The 26,981-nt window shown below is 33.6% G+C and overlaps 1 protein-coding gene across 3 annotated transcripts in view; it reads right to left on the reverse strand.

Annotated features, from left to right (window-relative positions):
* The window catches only part of LOC143239129 (atrial natriuretic peptide receptor 1-like), a 117,021-nt gene extending 90,412 nt beyond the window's left edge, over positions 1-26,609 (reverse strand). Inside the window, exon 1 of one of the 3 annotated variants that reach the window (XM_076479969.1) lies at positions 25,104-26,609. In XM_076479969.1, the coding sequence (XP_076336084.1) occupies positions 25,104-25,875 (772 nt within the window). In that variant the 5' untranslated portion in view covers positions 25,876-26,609. The remainder of the gene's footprint in view (positions 1-25,103) is intronic. The other 2 variants (XM_076479970.1, XM_076479971.1) reach the window with 2 other exon arrangements.
* Between the last annotated feature and the right edge of the window lie 372 nt (positions 26,610-26,981).

The raw sequence follows: 26,981 nt of genomic DNA on the forward strand, positions 1-26,981 counted from the left end.
AATGTTGGAAATTACCTTCATACTTTATTCAAGCCTAGCTAATAAATATGTTGCTAAAGGTCAGGATTATTTAATATCGAAAATAACAAATTAAAGCTCAGATTTTGTAAACTAGTAAGTTATTCTTACAGAATGTGAGTGAGTGGTTTAAAAGTACAAGCTGCAATATACGTGTGTGACTTCAATATGCCTAGCAGCTTAAGATGCGAGAAACATTATACTTTAGATCTAGATAGATACAATGCCTTACAACCTATATAACAAAAAAAATGAATATTTCACAATAGCGAGTTTTTAGAAATTAAAATATTTCTATTAATTATATTGTAGAGATATATTGATAGATCGTACAGATCTACAGTCATGTGAAAAAGTTAGGACACCCTGTAAAAGCCTGTGTATTTTTGTAACATTTTTGGATATATAGATATTTAATCTCAATTTTAACAATACTGAGAGAGTAAAGTAATATAACTAAACAATTAAACCTGATGAAAAGACTTTTCAAGATCTTCTGTAAATGTAATTCTACAAAAATGCATATTCTAACTGAGGAAAAGGTTAGGACACCCTACCTCTAATAACTAGTGTTACCCCCTTTGGCTGAAAAAAACTGCAGTAAGGCGCTTCTTGTAGCCATCTACCAGTCTCTGACATCGGTCTGAAGAAAGTTTGCCCCACTCCTCGATGCAGATTTCTGTCAGCTGTGAGATGTTTGAGGGGTTTCTTGCATGTACAGCCCATTTAAAGATCTTGAAATGTCTTTGCTTCAGTTTCAATTGTTTAGTTATATTCCTATAATCTCTCAGCATTGTTAAAATTGAGATTAAATATCTATATATCCAAAAATGTTACAAAAATACACAGGTTTTCATAGGGTGTCCTAACTTTTTCACATGACTGTATATGTGTCCATTTCCAGAATACACACATATGTGTGTATACATATGTAGTATACATAATCTTTGTTTCAGTCTTGAAAAGTATGATATTAACCACATGAGAGTTTTGAATCTTGCGTCACCGTAAATAAAATATTATATTTATTACCTCTTTAAAGTTCTCAAGGTTTACCACTTTCAGATCAGTAATGAAGTATTTTTTATTATGTATCTAAATTACTTCTGGCATAGAGAAAATTGTTTATCTATAAATTAAACGTGACAGTTACTGTAATAAAACGTGTTGTAAAACTTGAATGTTACCAGGGGGCAGGATTATTTACAATAGAAGTTAATATCTGTAAATATCATGCAAAACTCACTATCTTCTAAATAAATTTGCACTAAGCTTAAAGCTTTAAAGTTTTAAAATAAGAATGTAGACTGTAGTAATTTTCCAGGCTTAAGGAAATAAAACTGATATAAAAAACATCTGGAGCTGTTAAAATTTTATATTTCCCAGTTTCATACTAAGTTATATGTGATTAAGAACGTTCTAAGACTTGCGTGAGTATACATGAAAACATATGGGTGAGAACACGAGACATGTTTTGAAATGAAAGAACGCAGTAGTATAGTCCATTAAAAGTATTTCAGATTATATTAATGATAAAGACATAAAAAACTTTCCAATTGATAGGTTGAAATATATTGTAATCAGATTTATTGGTTGTCACTATGTTACCTAAATCAAAGGCGATCAGGTGATCAGGGAGCTCGACTCCTAATGTGAGGGTCACATATTCGAATTCCCGTCCCACAAATGTACTTGCTTATTTAGCCGTGGGTGCGATATAAAGTGACGACCAATCCCATTGTTTGTTGGTAAAAGAGTAGCTTAAGAGTTGGCGGTGGATGGTGATGACTAGCTAAATTAGGGATGGTTAGCGCAGGTAGCCCTCGTGTACCTTTGCGCAAAATTCACAAAACAAAAAAGGAAACAAACTGAGTGAAGTGAGTATTTTTTAAAAGTAAATCTGATAAAACATTGGTCAATTAATGTAGTATTCAACATCTTTATTCTGACTTATTGAATAGGTATTACCTTTCGATTCCTGGTTTGGGCAGGTGGTTAAGGCGCTTCACTCGAATGCCTATCATACCAAACATGCTTAATTTTACCAACCGAGAGGGCCATATAATGTGAGGTTAATTCCACTATTCTTTAAGAAATAGTGTCGTAATAGATTGTGATCATGGTGATAACTAGCTGTCTTCCCTCTAGTGTTTCACTGTTAAAGTAGGGACGACTAGCGTAAACAGCCCTCGTGTAGTTTTGCGCGAAATTCAACACAAAAAACTTAGGCCTGGCATCGCCATGTGTTTAAGATGGTCGACTCGTAATCGGAAGGTCACGGGTTCGAATACCCGTCACACCAATCATCCTTGCCCTCTCAGCCGTGGGGACTTTATAATGTGATGGTCAATCCCACTATTCGTTGGTAAAAGAGTGATCCAAGAGTTGGAGGTGGGTGGTGATGTTTAGCTGCCTTCCCTCTGGTCTCACACTAATAAATTAGGGATGGAAAAAATCGCAGATAGATCTCGTGTAGCTTTGCGCAAAATGTCAAAACAAACAAACCTAAATCAAAATAAAGAATATTGCCTCAGATGATACTCAACTTAAAAGATGTGTATTTTATATTTCTAAGAATTCTTTGATGAAACTATTACCTTATTCCATTACTGAAATACGTTTACTCATTTCATCGACAAGACAGATTCTAACTCAATTTTTTGTTGTTGTAGCTTGTTCATAAGCACAAAGCTACACAAAGGGCTATCTCTGCTCTGCCTATCACGGATATCGAATCCCGGTTTCTAGCGGTTTGAGTCTGCAGACATACCATTGTGCCACTGAGGGGCCTAAATCAATTTAAAATGCTTTGTCGTTCCACTTACACTTTCTAACAATTAAAGAAAACTTAAAATATATTATGTACCATATTAAAAAACCACAAATAGCATTGTTACGTGCAAAATATTTATATACTAGCTGAAGTACCCGTCCCATAAACGGAAGTTATGTAAATTCATGACTAATGGAAGATTATTTTGGGACATGAAAAGTTGTTTCCCTCATACGTTTTTAAAAAAATGCAAAACTTCTCTAAAAAACTGCAAATATGTAAAAAACAAAACTTGAAACCGCAAATTTGTACGTATCCCCACATGGACCTAATAAACCTCCATGTGAAATTTGGTAAAGATCCAATAAAAGAGGGTGAAGTAGTAATAAAAGCGCGAAACATGCCCAGTTAAACCGTAAACCGCAAAATGCGAAACTACAAATTTGTATGTACTCCAGCATAGACATAAAGAACCTCCATACCGATTTTCTCGAAGATCCATCTAAACTCTACGAAGTAGTTAAATGGGCATACAACAAATAGTACCATTGTATTTATATAGATAGAAACAAATTATTGTTATTAAAATAAAGTACAGTGTTAGTCAACTGCAGTTATAGTTTGTATGGTTGTTCGTAGTTAAGCCCAAATCAATACAACCAGCACCAAAAATGCTCGTCGGTGACAGATCTCAGTATGTGTATGGTAACCCGGGTTGTTGTGCCATTGTGGGGCTGTTAAAGTTATGGGAAGCCTAAATTTATGATGAATATCTTTACTTTTCTTCTTTTAATTACAATACAAAAAAAGGCGCAGATGATTTTTACTTATTTATGTTTGGGTTTCTAAACTTTTCTAAATTTTTCGTCTTTGGAACTTTATCCATTTTTAATGAATATAAATATTATTTTCAGATGCATAGTGTACACTAGTAACTTTTGCTCCCTGATAAGACATCATGAAAGGCACAATACTAAGCTTATAATCACTGACAGAACAACTAACACAGAAGTAAGGAGTGGTAAAGTTGAAACGTAAGTATACATGTTTAACAGCTAAAAGAAGAATGACGTTTGCTTAAAGTAAACGTGGTGTCAGAAAAGTCTGGAAACACAGATGATTTACAGCTTTTGTTTTAATTCTAGAAACGTAACTGATTATGGTTCTGTCAAAGCATGAGAATGTCGAGTTAATCCTGCTGTTAATTCAAACGTGTTTCGAATTACAATGACACCATGTCGAACACATTCTGTAGAGATTGTTGAAGTGACCATCGTTCCAGATTTTTCAGACCCACAATAAAAATAGTTTTTGTTTGTGTAAATTTATATTTGTCGCTGATAGGCAGAATAATCGGTCTTTGCTTGATACTGTGATATACGTATATAGTGATGTATTATGTTATACATTGTGTAATTAGTTGGCAGTCAGATCCAAGTATAGATAAAAAAGGCTCAACGAAGATAGCAAGATAAATGGGACAAGACACACAATTTGACATATAAATGCAAATATTTTTATTCTTTCTTCGCTCGAATTAGTGACGTATCTTTTATCACGCGCATTTTATGTGGAATATTTAAAACAAAACAAAGGTCTCGACTTTTAAGAAAAATAAAAGGAATTTACATGTGATAGAACGCCCACATAAATAATAGCTCTTAAAGAACGTAGTCAAATCGTACTATTTATCAACCTGCCTTTAAAGACTATGAGCAGAGATGAGAGGGTAGATACCGGAAGCGTTGATTACCTAGGAGACATTGAAGTAATGTTTAAAATTCCCTGCAACAAAGCCACAGTGTTAAAGAAGTTTTTAATTAATAGATCATAGGTGCATTTCTTCTTGTTTCTAAGTTCAGAGATAAGACAGAACAAAATTATTGAATACATGGATATTTTATGTATAAAATATGCTTTGCAAGAAGGTAAAGTAGGCGTAAAAATGCAACAATAAAAAGACAAATACAAATGTCAAAACTGTTCTGAACGAAAGTTTTACATCCTACTCGTAGACTAATGGGTAAGATTTGACCCTGTGCAAACTGTTATCAGGAAGGGTAAAAATACATATTTTCTGATTAATTACCTTTAAATTACATACAATATAAAAGAAAAGAAAATTGAAAAATGTAGGACTAGTTATAAAATATCCTCTTATTTTGATTGCTTGGAATTGAGCGCAAAGCTACACAATGGGCTATCTGTTCTCTCTCCACCACGGGTATCGAAACACGGTTTCTAGCAGTGTGAGTTCACAGACATACAGCTGTGCCACCGTATATTGGATTATAAACATTACACACCTTAATATCATTCGTAAAGTAGGTTTTTCACTACTAGAAATCTATACTGCATCACAATATTTGAACTTGATTTTTTGGCCCATTTATACAATATTTCACTGATTATAAAACAAATCTTACTAAGATAAAGCAAGTTCTGTAGAATTTTTAGCATGACCCAGTACATTTTGTACGAGCTGTTCTTCCATTTATTACAAATCTCAGAATTATATTTGACGATTATATAGTTCTGAAAAATACTTAATACACTTTCTACTTGCAGCATAATTCTCGACGTCATCATACTGCCAAGACTGTGAGAATACACCACGAATTAGAAATAGGAGATAATGGATTGATTGAGAAGGAATCGTTGCCTGAGTTTCATCCCTAAAAACACATTATAATTTCAAGACAACTTCTAGTTCTTCACGACATATTGAAGAGCTTGGCATTTCACTGATGTAATGAGATTTTCCATACTTAATGCCAAAAGCAAACCAAGCAGGATACAGTAATTGCATCGATGTCGGGGAAGGGAGAACATATTCTTAATGAATGTTTAATTTAGTCAAATCACACTCTGAGAACGTGAAATCTCATATTACCCATGCTCCATCCATTGTAGTTAGCGATCAACTGCCCATGAAACGGATATATTAGTTTGTTCATTGTGTTAATAGTGTTCCAAAAATATATTTCATTTCCTGCTGTTTTTTCGTATTTGGCTGTAAAACAATTTAACTATAAACCTTAGTCTCTCTATGTTTTAGTTAGTAAATATTTGCGAGGGTTAAAAGGTAATACCTATTTTTAATGAACCACTTTTGGTTATGCAAATCTTTTGGTATCTAAATAAGATGTTTTAAACAAATCGTAATGTTGTATATAACAACTAGCGATAAATATACTCTTCAAAAAAAGAAACGCAAAAGGGATATTTTTGTTATTTTTTAAGAGAAATATATGTAATAACGTTACAAGCTCAGAGTATATGATGTTACACGTGTTAAGGCACTGATTGTCAGACCAAAATGACAATAAAAGTTGTGCAAATTGAAAACGGAGGAAAACATCGGATTTTTCGCCAAAACGCATTCGTGTCCAATAAATTTGTTTCAGAGATCTGCATGTTCTGCAAGTGCAACATGTGCAAAATCCCTATAAAAGTGACGGGTTCTCGGTTTCCATAGCTCAGTGTTAAGCCACCGACACGCAATACAGTTACGTCAAGACTGACTGAAGCACAACGCAACAACACCATTGGTCGCTTGGAAGCAGGCGAACCTCGATCAGATGTTGCCAGAGCTGTGAATGTCCGACCAAGCACCATCACAAGGCTATGGAATCGTCACCAACAACATGGATCAACTTGTGACCGTCCACGATCTGGCAGACCTCGTGTGACCACGCCCGCACAAGATCGCTACATCTGGTTACGTCACCTTCGGGACAGGACCTTCACTGCAACGTATACTAACTCAACCATAACTGGGCTGCGTAGGATTTCCGATCAGACCGTACACAACCGTCGAGAGATTCTTAGGCCCCATGTGCAACCCATCATGGTGAACGTCAACGACGTTTTTCAACATGACAACGCCCGTCCTCACACAGCCCGACTCACCACTGTCTTCTTGAGACACCACAACATCAACGTTCTTCCCTGGCCCTCCAGATCACCAGACTTAAACCCCATCGAACATCTTTGGGACGAGTTGGACCGACGTCTGCGACGGCGACAACCTCAACCGCAGACTTCACCTCAGCTTGCAGCAGCTTTGCAGGATGAGTGGACAACCATTCCACAGGATGTGATTCGTCATCTCATCGCTTCCATGGGCAGGAGATGTCAAGCAGTTATTGATGCTCACGGGGGTCATACTCGTTATTGACGTTGAGTGACGTTAAACGTCAACTAGTGGGCGTGGACTTTGCCTTTGTAGACTTTGGATGTTCAGCAGTGAATGTGCAAAGTTTCACACATGTCATACAGAACTACCCGGAATAAACTTGTTAACAATGTGTCTCAAATTTTGCCTTTTGCGTTTCTTTTTTTGAAGAGTATATTTCCATTTATAATTATATATATATATATATTTATAAATTTCGATACATAAGGGCCTTCCCTCCGGTGGCTCAGCGGTATGTCTGCAGATTTACAATGCTAAAGACTGGATTTCGTATTTCGATACCCGTGGTGGTAGATCACAGATAATCCCTTGTGCAGCCTTGTATTTAATTACAAGCAACAAGTGATATATAAGGATGATGAATAGATCAAAATAGAAGCACAAATTAGAGTTCTATGCAAATAGACCCTGATTTACAACGCTAAAATTAGGGGTTCGCTTCCCCTCGATGGGCTCAGCAGATAGCCATTTGTGGCTTTTCTATAAGAAAACGCACATACACTCTATGGAAATAATTGATTACGTAGTTTCAATCGTGTAGGTGAGATTTTATCCTCTTAAGTAAATGTTTGGAATTAAGCACATCGCTACAAAAAAGGACTATCTGTGCTCTAATCACCATGGGTATCGAAACCCAGCTTTTAACGGTGCGAGTCCTCAGACGTACTGCTACAGGGACGTCCTCTTAAAAAATAAAATTGTATCTTTTACGCTATTTAGTAAAAACAAATAGGAAAAAAAGCATGCAAGATACTTTTTGGTACCAATATGTTTGGTTAGTATTATATACTTTCAACCTGAACTGCGTCTTCCCTGGCTTAATGGTATGTTCGTCCCTAATGTTAAACTGCTAATAAAATAAGGAAAGGCATTCAATCACAAATATAAACCTCTATGCGGATACCCCCCAAATGATAACTACAGTTTTTACGCGTCACAATCAGCTGAAAATGCGGAGTATATTCATCGGTAATATTGCAACTCAATCCTTAAATAATTTGATCCGTAATTCGAAACGCTAACCATTGGCCCACATCCTGTGCTACTTTATCGAAGAAAAAAAGTTAAAAAAATACTACTCGTATCTAAATGTAAATTAGTAAAACTCTAAAGCACCATCTAAACGCCTATATACAGAGTGTTCGGAAAGTCGCTGTGCACTTATGTATTTATTAATAGACATGTTTCAATATAGAATACAGGAGGTAAATATGAATGACGATTATCAACAATGTTGAAAGTGATCCCCGTTGGCATCAATACAGGCTTGGATCCTTCTTATTTTGTTTCTAAACACCGCTATCAGTTGCTGCCTTGAAATAGACTGAATAGACATATGATTACAAAACTGCACAGTGACTTTCCGAACACCCTGTATATGTATACATACATTGCTGAGAAAATTCAATCTTGTTTTGGAAGGATAAAAGCAAAACACTACAGAGAATCAGAATGTTCGTCTAAAATAAAAGCAAAATATTGATCTACAAGTTTCATCTGAACCACAATGTGGAAGGAAAGCAATTTTGAAAATTATTTAGAGAAAATTACAGTGAGTGTATTATATGAACCAATAAGGTTTGTAAACGACTGCCTTTACTTTGAAAAAAATCACACTTACACGGTGTTTGATTTGTAATTCCTCCATTATAATAACTTATATCCAAAGAACTTTGTTATTAACAAGAAGAAAGTATTTGATATCTACGCTTTTGAATAAAATTAATTTAAATATATAGAATATATATAACTGAATAATGCAACTTACAGATATATGATAATAAACCTGTTCTAAATAACAGGAAAATCCTAGACAGTATGGGTTCAGTGATTAGATTATAACTGAAATCTAACTTACAGGTAAATGAAGCCTGTTCTATATGACAGGAAATTATTAGATAGTGTGGGTTTAGTGACTATATCGCCCAGGTGGTTAGGGCGCTCGGCTCGTAATATGAGGGCCACGCGTTCGGATTCTCTTCACACCAAACATGTTCGCCCTTTTAGTCATGTAAGCGTTATAATGTAACGGTCAATCACATTATTCGCTGGTAAAAGAGTAACCCAAAGAGATGGCAGCAGGTGCTGATGACTAGCTAGTTGCCTTCCCTCTAGTCTTACACTGCTACATTAGGGACGGCTAGCGCAAATAGCCCTCGTGTAGCTTTGCGCGAAATTAAAAAAAATAACAACAAGAATGGCTATATCACAACTAAAAAACTAGTTTATCGGTAAGGGAAGCCTGTTCTATATAGAAGTAAATTTTTAGATAGTGGGGTTCAATGACTGTATCACAATTAAAAACTGGTTTACAGGTAAATAAAACCTGATCTATATAACAGGAAATGATTAAATAGTCAGGGTTCAGTAACTTATCGTGTCTCGAACTCGAAGCATGGGCCTTCACGGTGAACAGTCCAGGCTACTGAGCAGTAGGCAAAGTCCAGTCTCAAAATAAAATCTATAATTATTAGAATGCCTCATTATTAAATATATTTCCTGTCGTAATCCCATTAATATTTCAAGGTATTCGGCTATCTTAGAAGAGTTAGATCAATCCTAAATCTATATTCTAAGCTAACAACACACAATAATCTTTATAAATGTAAACATTCGTTCAAACATATTGAAACCTTATTAAACGTTGTATCTAATACTATTCGATAAAACTAAACACAAAGTGAAATGGAATAGGTTACTATTTATATGATTCATGAAAACAACAGCCGTTTGCTTTCGAGATTCATTCAGCTTATGAATACGCGGAACGTAAATATACTTGTATTTATTCGAATTTACAAACAGGGGTGCACATCCGATATTAAAATCTGATAAACGTTACCAAGAAAACAACACCTGAAATGGATAAAAATCAAAAAGTATCCACTGATCCTAAAAACTCGTGACACCAATATACTCATGTCTTTCCTTATAATTCTAACAAAAAGTGTTTAGTGGCTAATGAAAACTGATTTCTCGTCCCCCGACTGAATAACATAATTGGTTTAACGTCAAAGATAAATGGCTACCCACACATGTTACGTTTAGCTGTAAGGTCGACAGTGTTAGGTACTATAAAAAGTAAGGCCTAGAAGTTTGAAAAAACAACAACAAGGAAAAAACGAAGATGTTTGAATATCAAAGTTTTGTTCAGACTAGCTTTAAATATCAAAGTTCTTTACAAGAGTAACTGAATGGGTGTGGAGAGAAAATGAGCGAGTTTCTCTTTAGCTTCTCGTTTATGACTTTACTGGTAAAATTGGTAATTAAAAAAATAATGTTAACATGGTAATTACGCTTTTGTAGGTACCACACTGAGATTGATCGTTAAAAACAGAATAGTGACATATCAAAAAAGTACAAAATATTGCCCTTGTTTCTCATATCATGTGACACTCTTGCATCTTTTGATATTCACTTAGCGTGTTATCTGGTGTGACACATATTCAAACCTAACTCAGGCTGATTTAATTAATAAGTACTTACAATGATAACATCCGAGATTCAATTCTCCATAGTAGACAGAGTACGTATATAGCCCAGTGTGTAGCTTTGCACTACAACAACAGCAACATAGGGATGTAGCTTTTTATTATTAATGCATATTAATGATTATTTCTCTTCCATTTCTTTTTTTTTTTGTTAATGGTTTTTTACCCTTATTTGAAACTTGGAGATTATTGACACTACGAGAAACGGTTTTTGTTGTAATACATTTATTTATAACTAAAGAGAATAGCCGACGGATATTTAACAGAGACAGGCTAGACAGTTTTAATCATAACAGGACATTTTATTGCCTCTTCCAGGAATTATAAATGATTTTAGCGTTTTGCTTGTAGACTTAGGTTTGATAATAAATGTAATCCAATATATATTTATTTAATTCAGACATCTTATAAAGAGCTAGCCTAGTCTGGTAGCTTAGCGCTCAATTCGCAACATGCAGGTCACGAATTTGAATACCACCACTGTACATATTCACCCTTTCAGCCGTGAGTGTCTTATAATGTGTGATTAATCTCCCTATTCCTTAGCAAAAGAGAAGTGCAAGAGTTGGCAGTGAATGGTGATGACTTTCTGCTTTTTCTCTAGTCTTTAATTTTTAAATCAGGGACAATTAATCAGAATGTTCTCCTGTAGCTTTGCACGAAATTCAAAACGATAAAACAATTAAGCTTTTCGTTGGTAAAGTATCAGTCCAAGGGATGGCGATGGGTGGTATTGACAAGCTACCCTAATTTTTAGGAAAGTTAGTGCTAATAGCTTTCGAGTAGCTTTCGCGAAGTTCTAAAAATAAAGAAACAATTTATGAAAGCTCTGTGTTTATGTCACTGATTGACATTTCCCGTGATTATCTAAGCCATAAGTGATAGCCATGCCTTGCTAGTTAAGAGTGATATAACTAATTCTGAAATGCCTGCGTTTAAACCGAATGAAATTTTACTTGGATCCTAATACACAAGAATGCAGAAAACTCTAACTGGATATCATCGACTGGTGTCGCGTGGCAACCACTGGATTGTTCGAAAAGAACTTACAAAAGTTTTGTTTAAAATCTGGATGAGTGTTTGAAACATCTTGATCCAAGATTAAATTATCAGTAGGTAAGTTTCCATTTTACCACAATTCTACCCTCATTTATATGTAATGCAACAGTTTCATATGCGTTACAATTTTACTAGAACTTTAAGAAATCAAGCTAATACGTTTACCTCGCCATTTTCTTTTTTTTAATTGTAATTTTACCTAAAAAGTCAAAAATGGTAGAGAAGTACTTGAAATATGCAAATAGAAATGTGCTAATTTAACTCCAGTTTTAAATGTCATTTAAAATATTCGAATATCTCTTTCTCTTAAGACTAGAAACAAAAACATTCATGTCTTTCTCTTGATACTTACTGACAATAAGTGTACTGAAATATTTTCAGATTGACGAATTTGGAAAATCAAACTATTTGTTACATTACTTTGTTTATCATACTATCTTACTTTTATTAGTATGGATATTACTATAAATTCCTAGCATAATGTACAGTAGATATTCTATCTGATACGTTATGTTTTACCATTTTCTACGTTCTGTTATCAAAATAATATATGCAATGTGAAGATAACCTAAAAACAACTTGGAAAGCAATAGAAACAAACTGTATATTGTAGAGTGTGAACCTTAAAATGGTTACATTATACTTAGGTTTAATAAACACATCGCAAGATGAAAATGTCTTAGAATCGTTAAGAAGCAACAAATAAAGTATATTGTTAAGGGATTATAATGATATTCCAATAACCCAATATGTTTGTTTATCCTTCTATCTACATCCACTCCGCTTATGATGCCCTGAGTGCAGTGAGGTATGTACTGTGATGTGGAAAAGAAATCACTATTTCAATAGCGTTATAAGCCAGAGACGTGTGACTTGTCGTATCCCCACAACCCAGTCGAGTGTTCATAACAACCTGAGAGAATTCGGAGATACGAAAGTAACAAAAAGTTAGCATTATTTTCCATAGAGAGCGTGGACCTGGTGTTGAAATATAAAAAGAAGTTCGTAATACCAAACAGTTTGCAATACTCGAGCGAAACTAGATAATATCGATATCACAATTGGAACTTTTAATGAAATATTTCAGACAACTAACATAGTAAGTTACTTGAATGATTTTTTAAACTATATTTTCTTACTTACAAGAGTACATGTGTTTTTCTTACTAGTGTTATGATACATGCATAAATAATAGTAACAAAATATAATGATAAAACACAATTCCCAGTCTCTCTAGTCTTCAGTATTTCTGAAACTGTAATTTTTTTAGTATTAAATAAAAACCATGTATGATGTTCTCACGTGTCTTAAAGTACAGTTGCTACTAATATGTTTCAAACCATAAACCTTCAGTTTCACACTTCAGTACACTAACCACTACGTCACACTGGTACTGTATTCTCAGTGTTCTTATATATACGATCCAGGCAAATGTCAGTTTGCTATTGTAGTTTTGTTTATTTGCTACTAATATACGTATTAAAGGTGCTATTTTTTTATATAACTAACAGTATCAAGCGATTTTTAAAAATATAACGTTATTAGAACAAAGAAATCAACAGGGTACACCAAAGTTCATAAAACAATAGGAAACCGATGAATACAATGTATTTTTTTTTCTACACAAACAACCTACTTTTTCAAAACTTTTTCTGTGATTTCTAACAAACAAATTTTACATTACAGATTTCTTTTATATCCACTATGGGTGAAACTGAAAATATAATCTATGATGTTGTGCTATGCGTTATTTGATGTAGTGCTATGCGTTATTTGATCTAGTGCTATGCGTTATTTGATGTAGTGCTATGCGTTATTTGATGTAGTGCTATACGTTATTTGATCTAGTGCTATGCGTTATTTGATGTAGTGCTATGCGTGATTTAATGTAATGCTATGCGTTATTTGATCTAGTGCTATGCGTTATTTGATGTAGTGCTATGCGTTATTTGATTCCCCTTCTAGTGGGCCCGGCATGGCCAAGCGTGAGGGCGTTATAATGTGACGGTCAATCCCACTATTCGTTGGTAAAATAGTAGCCCAAGAGTTGGCGGTGGGTGATGATGACTAGCTGCTTTCCCTCTAGTCTTACACTACTAAATTAGGGACAGCTAGCATAGATAGCCCTCGAGTAGCTTTGTGCGAAATTAAAAACAAACAAACAAACAAACAAACCCTACTAGTGTGGACTGCAGTTTCGCCTATTCAAAGCTTCTGTCAATAAATCAAAGAAATACCAGTAGGCTTCTTATAATTTTCAATTTTATCATTGATGAAAATAAAATAATGCTTTAATATGATTATTAAACAATAGGTCTAATTTACAATGTCGAATAATATATTGGGAGCAATGTTCTAGTATCATTCACAAATCTAAATTAATTTAGGTTTTTTTTAACCTGCAGCTTCAATTTTTTTTAATCACTCATCAAAGTTACAGATTAGGTTCTGCAATTCCGCACAAAGCTACACGATGATTATCTGCTCTAGTCGTTCCCAATTTAGCAGTTAAAGGCTACAGGGAAAGCAGCAAGTCATCACTATCCACTGCCAGCTCGTGGTCCATTCTTTTACCAACGAATAATCGGATTGACCATCACATATAACACCTCCACGGTTGAAAGGGCAAGCATGTTTGGTGTAACGGGGATTCGAACCTGCGACCCTCGTATTACGAGTTGAGCACTCTAACTATCTGGCCATGCTACGCCAGAATTTGGTAATAGAATGAACGTGCGAAATTAGTATATACCGCCGTAAGGTCCCGTGAATAAATATATATATATATACAAAACATATGAAATATCTTCCATAACGACATTTGCAAACGAAAACATATTTTAAAATGCACTTTTTGTTCTCAATTTTAGTTTGTTTTTAATTTTAATGTTCATCGACATCAACTCACAAGGTATCTATTTACTTAGCAGTGTCATTTCTCTTGTAATTTTACGTGAAAAGTAAGTTGTCTTTCATAATATTTCATCAATTTATCAAGTCCTTTTGGCTTGATAAAAATTCCAAATTTATATTCTCATCCAACAGTCCATTAGTTGGCTGCTTCCATAATCGCGACAAGATAATGGCAAAAACTTCAAAATGTTAAGTTAATGATATGGCTGAAGTTTCGTGCTTAATATTTCAGTGAATATAGATAATAGCACTATACTGATACCTTCTATTAAACAGATATTGCCCATCTTCGGTGTATTCGATGTTAACACTGAAATTGAATATTAATGCTCGTGAAAGCTATTTGTTCGCATAATGATAAATAGCTTCTGACTAAGGACGAAAAGCACATAACAGTGTCTTCACGCTTTCAATCAAAGTATTTACAAAACTCGAAAATAACGTAAAAAAAGCAGGTTGGAACCAGCTATTCTGTTTTGCCAATGTGGAAAAGCTGTGTTTATGCGTTGTTGTTGTATTTTTTATTAGGTGATGAGTATGTGGTTTTTGTACTAGGTGATGCTGTGTGTGCTTTTTATATATGTAAAAACTGGCTGGTATGGATAGAGAAAGCACTAATAGATGAGCGAACAACGTTTCAACCATCTTCGGTCATCGTCAGGTTCACAAAGAAAGAAGGAGTTACTGACCGGTAGCTGACCACATGCTTGAAAGCGGTTGTGTAACTGAGTGTAGGAATGTAGAGGGCGTGATTAGATGTTGTATATATTTATTAACATAGGTATAAAAGTGTTCATTTGTATTGGTTTATTTTGGGTTTGAGTTGTTGTATAAGTAAGGCTTTTTTAATTTTGCGTTTGTTTATGTTTGCTTCTTTATTTAGTATTTGGGTGTTTTCCATGGTTATGTTGTGTTTATTTGATTTCCAGTGTTCGAAAACGTATGAAGGTGACTTTTGTGTTTTTCTCTATGTGATTATCATATTAAATGATGACTCCATGTGGTTTTTGTACTAGGTAATGTTTCTGTGTGTTCTTGTACTGGGTGATGATTCTATGTGGTTATCTACCAGGTGATGATTCTATGTGGTTTTCTACCAGGTGATGATTCTACGTGTTTTTGCACCAGGTGATGATTCTACGTGTTTTTGTACTAGGTGATGATTCTACGTGTTTTTGTACTAGGTGATGATTCTGTGTGGATTTTGTATTGGGTGATGACTCTGTGTAGTTTTCTACTAGGTGATGATTCTGTGTAATTTTTGTACTTAGTGTATTTCTCTCTGTTTTTTTGTACTAAGTGTATTTCTCTGTGTGATTTTTGTACTAGGTGACGGCTTTATGTGGTTTTTGTACTACGAGATAAATTTGTGTGGTTTTTGTACTAGATAATGCTTCTGTGTAGGTTTTAGTACTAGGTGATAACTCCGTGTGATTTTTGTACTAGATTATGACTCACCAGATCATAGAAGTTACAGAAACGAGGAAGTAGTAAAAAAACTATTTTCTGCTCTTTCAGACAATTATTCGTTGTTTTTTAGTGTTTTGTAACACGTAACAATGTACACAGGCTTAATCTGTTGACCTCAAGATTGCATATTTAACATTGTAGTTTAATTACAGATTGTAACGCACTTTAATTAATTTAGGAGCTTCTTTATATCATATGTGACATGATTCACTTCTTGTCACGCTATTTTAGAATTAATAATTTGAGTATAGAGTTCTAATGTATTTACTTTTGAGAACAAAATTTTGACAGTCTAAATATTATAAAGGTGCAACATGTATTCCTTATGATGAATCTAGGTAAACGTTTTCTTTTTTGAGAACCAATTATAACATTTTAAACATTTTTTTTGTATAAACCTATTAGATTTCAAAGCTTAATTAAAGCCAAGGACGCTAGGTTGAGAAATCTTTTTTTACTTGAGGATTCACAGGTTATCTTTTCAGATGTTGGTGTTTGGATAATTGGAATCCATTACATAGGTTAGCCTCAAGTATTGTAAAATGGGCGGAGGGTGTTGTAAAAGTACTCAGTTTTTAAAATTTTCGCGTACTTGCGATGAGGCTTTAAAATGTATAATTAAAATGCCTGTAAAGAAACATGAGAATAAGTTAAATTGGGGCTCGAATACTTTGTAAAAGTGATATGCCAGCTCTTATTGAACTTTAGAATCTAAAACTTAATGTTAACATTTAATTCACTCGCACTATTCGTTATATTTGAACATATAAGTACACTTGTTAAACATTCTGCCCTATTCGTATAATATTATTTAGGGTTGAAGTGGGAGAAATATACTAGACAGGGCAAAAGTTATTTCATTAACCACAATGAATCAGTCTGAATGTTATTACTTTGACCTTAAGGGATTTTCTACGGGTGCAGATTTCAAATCCTCCGCTTTGTCTAAAGGTCAAAGACATCCTATTCTTAACTAGATTGAACATTATTTACAAAAGATGTTACAATTTAGAAATGAAACTACTCTGACACGCACCTTATTTGAAATCTTTATACAAGTTGACGTTTTATTGTTAACCTTATTAGAAAATATTAAGTTGTATATACCACATTAAACTATATCAAAATATTCGAGCAACTTTTTTATTAGTATCTTGACTTTATAACAAATGACAACAGATTTGTGTAATATCTATGGCGATTTGAGTCCGTTTTACTTCATCATATCGTAACCTAAATAAATTTAGCTATGTTAATAATGTTACGACATATTTGTGTAGCATATTATATTCCGTATATTACTCAATAATGCAGGTATTTGTCTTAATGTATGTGAAAAATGTTTTAAAGTTAGATCTCTTAAAAATTAAAGCTACATTGACTATTCTTAAAAAAAATTAAATAACCATGTAACATGAGGCGATTGTAATTTATAGCTTTCTAACCGATGGTGCTGAGCTTGAAGTTGTGTGGGATGTTGAAAACATGTGATCCTTAGGTACAGGAATATTTGTAACTTACGTGATCAAATTTGGGTTATAGTAACATTACACCTGTGAAGCCAACTTAAAGGTAAACTAATTGGTAAAAAAAAAGAGAATTTTCTTGATTCATTGTCAGTTCTACTAGTCTAACCTCAGTTCTATTAATGATACTGAAATTGTTTGCTTTATTATGTTATCTCTCTTTATAAGTCGCTGACAAGCAGTGTTCAGTGTAATTGTAATTACTAATAACGTGTATTCTTTATATGAAGCCAATATCTGATACGAAACTTTTGGATGACTTATCACTTTGGACATCTGAATAAACCCAGTGAACGTGCATATAAAATTCTTAACAGTTCTTTAATAGTTGAGAGTGATATTGAATAAACGATTGTGTTGTTTATGTTTCTGTTAGGAAAAAGCTAAGAATAACTAACCATGAATATAATAATCTAGAAAAATGTGGTCAGAATGCTTTATAAAGTTAACAAGATTTAGAACTTTCACATCCACGGCCCTAAAGTGTTTTTGCGACAATAGGACGATAATCATGAAACCAGGATTTGCAGTTATGTGTAACCATCAGAACACGTAAATTTCACTTATTAATCAAATTCGACCGGTGTGTATGTCTAAAATATAATTTTATTTTAAGACATTAACCATCTTATCTGGATGATGTAAAGTTATGAGTCACATGAATGTATCTGTCAACAGGTTGTTTTCGACAAATTGTTGTAGAATATAATAAATAAACAAAATTTGTTTATTATACTGTTCCTAAAACTGATGAAACTTTGATTTTTTTTAAATCCTCAGATACATATGCGGTGTATGGTTACTGAAGTTTATGATTATTACTGTTAATGTCATGTTAATTAAACAGTAAAGTTCAAAAACAAAGCATAACTGTTTTATTGTATTTTCTCATACTATGAATATACATTGTTAATGTATTATTTTATACTGAAATACACGCAGCTGCGCTCTTTGTGCTTCGGAGTTACATAAAACTCATATTTTGTTTTTTATTTCAAATGATACATTTCGTTGCTTATTCCCTAATTTAAAACACTTATTATCCAGATATTCCATACTTTTGATAAACAGTGGTAATAAACTATGAAATAATAACATGTTTATAAACTAAAATAATTGAAAACAATGGCCATACCATTGAAGAAATGCTATTTACTAACAAGTCCTCGGCCTGGCATGGCCAGTTGGTTGAGGCACTCGACTCATAATCTGAGGGTCGCGTTTTCGAATCCCTCATCACAACAAACATGCTCGTCTTTTCAGCCGTGGGGGCGTTATAATGTACGGTCAATCCTACTATTATTTGGTAAAAGAGTAGCCCAGGAGTTGGCGGTAGGTAGTGATGACTAACTGTCTTCTCTCTAGTCTTACACTGCAAAGTTAGGGACGGCTAGCGCAGATAGCCCTCGTATAGCTTTGTTCCAAAATCATAATAGTTTTATGGCAGTGCACTACAATGTATGTTGACCTGTTTTGTAATTATTTTTCGAAATCATAATAGTTTTTTGACTGTACTGCAATGCATGATTGAAAGTATTATTTGAAATTATAGTCTCTCAGACTTAAAATCTGAGCACCTATCTTCTTAAAAACACATTCGTGAAACTCATCATGGGTACTAGAGGCATTTACATCATATAACTTTCACATGCTAAATTATGGATAGTTAGCGCAGATAGCTCTCGAGTAACTTTGCGCGAAGTTCAAAACAAACAAACAAACAAACAAGTCCTCATATCGTAAGGAAGAAATATTTGAAGCGTAAAATATTATAATAAAATTTATTGTATTTAAAGATATATTTGGAAGTATTAAAGAGCAGAAACCATAGTCTAAATATTAGGGAAGAAAACAAAATTAAAGTGGAGTTTTCTGATTAAATTATCACTGACTTGTCATAAAAACAAAGAATAAAACCTTTCGAGATACAACTGTTTCATTTGTCGACAGAGCAGAGATCAGAAACCAATATTAAAAACATTCAGTACGGATAAGAGAAATTAATTGCACTACACAGTTTTTCTGTAAACGCTGAAGAGAGAACAGATAGCTAAAATGCTTTATATATTTAAGGTATTCCCGACACGATAATTAGGCTATGCCTTAAGTTTTATACTCCTTTGAATAAGAGCTTGAAGAACATAAATAGGGTATCTTTATATATGACAAAACATGACTGGTGCGTTACAATATTCTGTTCATAAGTTTGTGTTAATTGTTTATATAAACGTGATGTATCTAACCACTAAAGGATAAAGAGCTAATACCACGTGATTAGATTTCTGTTGCCGCATCCTAAACTAGTGTATTGTATAAGCTTACAGTACTTCAGCTGTGGTCACCACGCTGAAAACCTTTTTCACATACGCTTTCCACTGCTTGGATTTCCCGTTGTTCATTTTCGTGTAACTGTTATTCAAGGCCCGGAAACATAAAGTCGCGAGGACTAATAGGACAGGATATAAAATTCATTAGATAGGGAAGTTGGTATATCAGCTATAATGATATGTTACACACATGCGTGACTACAGCAACGACTACCCGATAAAGTGCGGAACGTAACAGTGTCGCCAGAAAAAGTTAATGACAATACTGGTGTGTAAACGTATGGTGTGTGACATTCCCTGACCAAGAGGGACAGTGCTTTGGATTCTATAATTTTATCAGTAAATGGGCCGAAGATGATGTTTATTTCTATCAAAGGCTGTAAATGAAGAGTCATACACGTTTAAAACTGAATCTGTTCGTAACGTATGTACATTTGAAACATCATTACAATGTTTACAATTAGGATTGTAGTTTGTGACAAGCTGAAGAAACAAATCAGAGCTAATATGTACCAAAACTATGACAGAAACTCAATAAAATATTTTAATCTGCGTTTGGCCTGTTTGCTCTTTCATAAGAAAAAACGTGTGATTCGGCAGGAAGTTAAAACAGCCATGATTTTAATATCCTGTATTAACCTTCACGTGTCATTTTTTGTTTTACGACAACTATTTATTTCGGCGTGACGTTGTTTTTTGTGCATTTTTTCAACGCAAATAAAAGTAACTGTAACAAATATGTAAATAAACAAAACGTTTTTCTGTATATGTGTTACAAAATTATAGAAATAAATTATATAAGCTGAATGTAATTCGCTAAAGAATATTTAATTTATTGTTGCTAGAACGATATACCTCTCTTACAGAAAGAAAGACTAGGTCTATATGGTCGATAGTTTTAAATCGGTACCATACTAAAGTTTTATGTTTTGAATTTTGATGACCAATAGAAGGAAATTATCTTTCAAAAACCTTATCTAAACGAAGACACGTGAGAGTGATTACATGCGCACAACTATATGGATGAATATATGTAGCTTTTTCATCTACTGTAAATGGTTATGTAACATGTTCCTACATGAATCAATTAACACAATATAAGATTTATTTATAGCATATACACACAGAAAAACCCCTTCCATGAGTCAGCGGTAAGTCTGACGGCTTTTAACGCTAAAATTGGGGCTTACATACTCGCGGTTGGCATATCACAGCTAACCCAACATGTAGCTTTGGACTCAACAACAAACACAAGAAAATTAAAAGTACTTATATTACAACATATAGAGCAAAAGTAAAGTTACTTATTTCGATATCTTATCCTTATTAGACAGTTAAATATTATGCACTGATACACTGCATCAGGCTATTCAAATGTAGTCTTTACAAAACCAAAATATTTTGATGGATTTCAGGGTATGATAGCGCGTGTTGTGAAGGGTACAAAAAATGTTGAATCTAAGTAGCACATCTGTATGTCCGCGGATTTACAACGCTATGAATCAGGTTTCGATGCCCATGATAGGAAGAACACAGATTGTTTTTCATAAACGACATAGCAAGAACATGCCCATTAAACCAACGGACTAATAAAAGTGTGTTTGTCCAAAAGAAAGCAAGACATGAAATGTATACACAGTGTTACATAGAGATACTTGGTGAATATCATTAGTTCAAGTTTATTTTTCGTGTATATTTTTTTCTTATTCAATTATTATTATTAAGTCATTTTTGTATCGACGCAAAAATTGCACATTGGGGTATCTGCACTGTGTTTACAAAGGATTCGAACTACAAACTCTAACGGACTATTGGAGCACTTATTATAAGAGCAAGATATTGCAAATACAAATATACATATGTAATTTGACACATAAGAAAATTACATTGAATAGAACACTGGTGTACTAATGAATAACGTAAATCACTGAAACCTGAGAAACTATTTAAAATTTGTCTCTCTCCTGATGTTGACACTAACATCTCATCTTACACTGCCCTTCTGTTATGCTGTGGCACTCTCATAAACTGGGAAGTGTTTACTCATATTTCATGTAATAATGTATATAGTTACCATATTACTCAATTGAAATCCTAAGGTACATATCTGTTCTTTCTTTTCATCAATAATACCAACTTTCTTGTCAAAATCATAAAACATTTTTGCTTTTGCCTTTTGGTGGAATAAGATTCAAAGATTAAAAACTGCATGTAATCTCGAGTTCCTGGACGTCGTACGAGATCACTTTTAGACTCTAAATATAATTCAGCGTATCAATATGTATTTAAATATTCCCTAAATTTAATATAAGGAAATATAAACATTTTCTTGATCGCAAAACTTCTATCCAAAAAAGTAGCTTATAAACTAATAAAACCAATTCTGTATAAATAACTAACAAGTAGTCAATAAAATAATAAATCAGTACAAAAAACAGCTACACCTATAATGATTAAAATACATTAGCTTATTAAATGGATAATCTTTCTCTTAATGGTGTTTTCGACCATTATCGTAATTATGTTTCATAAGGTTCGGCCATCTTGGGAGATTTTTTTAAATTTTGAGGTCCATGTACTAATCTCACAATGCAAAATAATCTTCGTAAGCATAAAAGTTCAATAATTAGCAACAGGCGTTAAATTATCGCTTTACAAAACTAGTTAATGTATAAACAGAACAAAGTAAAGTTAATGTGTTGTATTACATATATTTACTTTTACTTACAGTATCTTTAAGGATGATTTTATTTCAAAACAACGTATTGTTTGATGCGAAACAGCTGCTTAAGTATTGCCCGAAAAATTGTTACGTCTGATTAGGAGAATAAACCCGAGTTCAGATAAACTCCTACGTCTATATTACTCATCTATAACGTCACTAATGAAAGAGACCACAAAGCCTTAGTTTCATTTATTAATCAGAGCATATGTGAATTGCTCAGCAAACTTAACAACCATCATATCAAATATTTTACTATACATGAACAAAAGAAATGACTATTACACTATCCTATACACTGATAAACATGTTGTTCATAAGATTGAAATAACTCAGGAAGTCTATTGTTTGTAGGTACAAATGTAGTTAAGATGCAACTTTTCAATCAGTTGTTAAACATAAACGAATCGAATATTTTTTAGAATTAAAAGCAGAAAGAAAAGAAATCACGCACACACAAGTAAAACAAACACGAGCAGTTCTTTGAATAATCATGTATATCTGAATTATACTGGTTTCAAAGAATTACACTGCTCATTAGTAATCCAGGGCAAGAGCACTTTACTACTATAGAATTGTGTACTTATTCTTAAGTTAGCTTTCATTCTTGGTTTATGTTAAGGACACTTACGTATTTACGTGTAAATGCAGTGCTAATGTATATGTAATATCACCTCAGATGTTTCTTATCAATGAATGTGAAATATGCATCACTCATTATTAAGATCTGAGAGTATATTCAACTTAGTAATCTGAGGGTCGCGGCTTTGAATCCACGTCATATCAAACATGATCGCCCTTTCAGCTGTGAGGGCATTATAAGATGTCGGACAATCCCAATATTCGTTGGTAAAAGAGTAGCCCAAGAATTGGCGGTGGGTGGTGATTACTAGCTGCATTCCCTCTAGACTTACACTGCTAAATTAGAGACGGATAACGCTCGTGAAGGTTTGCGCGAAGTTCATAAAACAAACAAACCTAACCGAACACAATATGAAAACACAGGGAATTATTTACATTAAAAGTTAACTTCTGTCTATTTCACTAAGGTGATCAGACCAAGATGTTTGAAGTATTTTACTCTATACAAAACTTTTCAACCACAAATCGTCGTTAAAACATTTGAAGATAATTATTCTATATGGACACTCGTGCAACTTAGAAACATTTCTTGCCACTACGCTTTTATTTGTACATAAAAACATGTAGGTCTGTACTGTAATCAACAACTTATTAGAAATACAGATGGAGGTGGAAGAATACAAAACTGTCTGATCATCAGCAACATTCATATGAATATTGTACAAATATGTTTCAGAATTATTGCTCATAAATATATGATGGGCTGGTTTTCAACTGATAGACTGGAAAGAAGTAAAATGGTAAAAAAACAACACCCAGCGCCAACTCTTGGACTTTCCGGTTATGACTGAATAATGGGATGTGATCTATGAATCCGTGGTTTTACAGTAAGAGGACGCTAAGTAAATTAGAAAAGTCTAAGGATAGCCTTTGTCAAACGCAAATTCAAGCAAACTGTACAAGTTTATGTGTGTTGTTTTTTTTTAATAGCAGAAGTTTAAGAAAATACTTACAGCAATTTATGTTTATTTTGATAAACTACTTTTGCTTAGATTTTCTAGTCTCTTTCATGAATTGTAAGCGATTTTGAATTAAAAGAAAAAAGCTCGTCATAGAATAGTTAGCCTTCTTATAAAAATCAGCTTGATCAGTTACTCATGATTTTTAACAGAGAGCGTGATTAAGAAACAGAAAGTTTTAACACAGGGATAAAATAAAAGCATTTTAATTTATACAAATTAACTTTAAAATATATAAACATATATAAACTAAATTTTGAACGATCGTAAGATGAAATAGAATAAGAGACAATTATAGTTTATGCATAAAGGTAGCACAATGCCATTGTAATAAGAGACATTACGCAGCTCCCTCGGTTATTCAAGATCCAAACGTTACGTAGGTCAGTGCTAGGTTATTATTAGATATATCTATCGATGAAGTAGAAAAGTGTGTATATTAACTAATATTTGAATTTAGTTTTATAATTCACTACCGAAGATGAAACTATAGATCCAACTGAAGTTAACACAACTTCAAAACTCTATTTCACAACAACAAACTTGAACCTACACGAATTCTGAAATGTGACTTCTTTGAAAATAAATGCAAAGAAGGCATCCTCAAAGGATATCTAAACTAAATTAGCAATTTGAAAGTCTGAATGTTAAGTTATAACATTCATAGTTGTTATATTACTTTTCATTTTTATCATAATTCACCAACATGTTATTTATTTCCTTATATATTTACATACCATTTCAGCAACAAAATTTTAATATCGTAATATCGGAGACAAAAGCCTTTGCATTTCATTGGCGGCTTTATAATTCAAAATTGAAATAGTAGCATATCTTTGCTCACCTTGTCTATTAACAGGTGTTTTATGTAATACAAAAAACTGTATTTATATAAACACATATGTAATTTTTACTTAAGAGCTACAATACAAAATGTGTAAAATACAATACTGTTTATACTCAACTATCAGCTCAGAAACATTCTCCTTAAAAACATGTACTTACCTCTAGCGTGTTTGGCCACGTGTGTAAGGATGCTTGTATAGTTTACTTTCGAATTGGTTTCGTCAAAGCTCTTATGGTACACCTTTTCCTCAAATTCAGTGTAGACGGCACCGAGAGTAAAGAAACAGTTGGAGTTACCCTTACTCTTATCGTCAAAATTGTGAAAAAGTAGTGCCATTACATACCAATGAAATTTGCTCAATATCTTTCGAAAGATGTGGCCAATTTGAGTGTATGACCCATTCATCCTGGTCAGTAGGTTGTAGTAAGGCCTCTTCTGGTCAAATATCTCATTCTGTCCACCAGCAGTTAGTAGAGGTATGTTCCAAACAACCGAGTAACGAGCCAATGGTGCGAGTACGTATGGACAGAGTGGACCAAGAAAAACGTCCACTTCACCTGAAATGTAAGAATCAACTGCAGCTAGAGGGCCGTGCCTTGAAGAGCATTGTGTATTTTTTCTATAAACCTCTACTGAACGTCCTCCGAGAGGACCCTGGGCACCTTGTGCTTGCAATTTGCGAACAGCATATGCTACGCCAGTTAATACTTTACCCAGACAGTACGGAAGAGTCGGATCTTCTGGAGCTAAAACCAATAAGCGTATGGAGCGACTGGTATCCCCCGCAGCTGCTAAAGATCTTTGTCGGAAAGTTGCTGCTACTTTTGGTTGGGCCTCTGTGAACATTACAGTGTCCTTGGTTTCACAAGTGCCCAACGCCGTAATGACTACAACCATCATAATTACACAGAACAATGTTCTTGTTGTCATGTTTCTCTGATATTATTGAAATAAAAAAGACCCAACTTTGTTAAATAGGGATTAACAGAGAAGAAAACTAAAAGAAAAATTATTTATAATGAATAAGTCCTCGATTAATATATATAATATGCTGAGTATAAATAATGAAGATGGAATACTTTGAAAACAAAAGAACGAGAAAAAATTACCTAGGAGACAAAAACCCGAAAGTCAACTGTCGCGGTTTTTTACACACCACTTGCCGTGAAATTTCGAAACAAAACTGTGATCATCATATGCTAGTATCATGTTGCCACACTTTCCACTTTATGATCTATTAGCATAAAGGAAAGCTAATTAAAATCATCTAGTAATATATATATATATATTTATCAATTTAGATCAAAATACCTCTTACTAAAAAAGCAGTGATCCAGGAAACTTAAGGATACTCTTAACTTCATGAACAGAAAAATCAACCAACAGTTACTGTGATACCACATAAATCCTTGTGGAAGATCCAAGGCTTTAGCAAACGTATAAAACTGGAATTATCTTGGATTTCTTTTAGCGAAAGTTTAGAATACAAACGCCAGAACATCCATCATTTTCTAACAGTTAGCGAGAACAATTTTTATCAACTATGTAAATAAACCATATTCTTTATCCAACAGCTATAACAAGACATCTTAGTTATGGAACGTAGAGGTATCTTATGGCGCTTTCCTGTAACTGGACTAGTTTCAGCTTTGACAAAGTTCCGCAGACTTCGCAACATTCTCCAGTAAGCGCTCACGAGGCAGAAGGAACGCCCTCTCATGCAGAATGTCGACAAATAAGAAAAATCAAAACAATTAACTCTTCTCCTTGTTCATTCCTAGATTTTATAATAGATTTAATCAAACCATCAACCATTAAAGAAACAATATATTCAGTATGCATATGTTTGTGTAAATGCGCTCGTTTCAAACTTAAATTTCAATTGCTCATATTTAATCAGTTTTTTTATCCATTTTTTTGTTAATTTTCAGTCCATATACAGTGAGTTAACATTCTACTGTCGTATTCTTCACAAAACCGTTAAACGTTTAGGCATTTGAAGCTGTATGCACTAGTTACCTAGATTAGTTGTTAAA

This window comes from Tachypleus tridentatus, chromosome 13 (assembly GCF_004210375.1).
Source record: "Tachypleus tridentatus isolate NWPU-2018 chromosome 13, ASM421037v1, whole genome shotgun sequence".
Taxonomy (NCBI): Eukaryota; Metazoa; Arthropoda; class Merostomata; order Xiphosura; family Limulidae; genus Tachypleus; species Tachypleus tridentatus.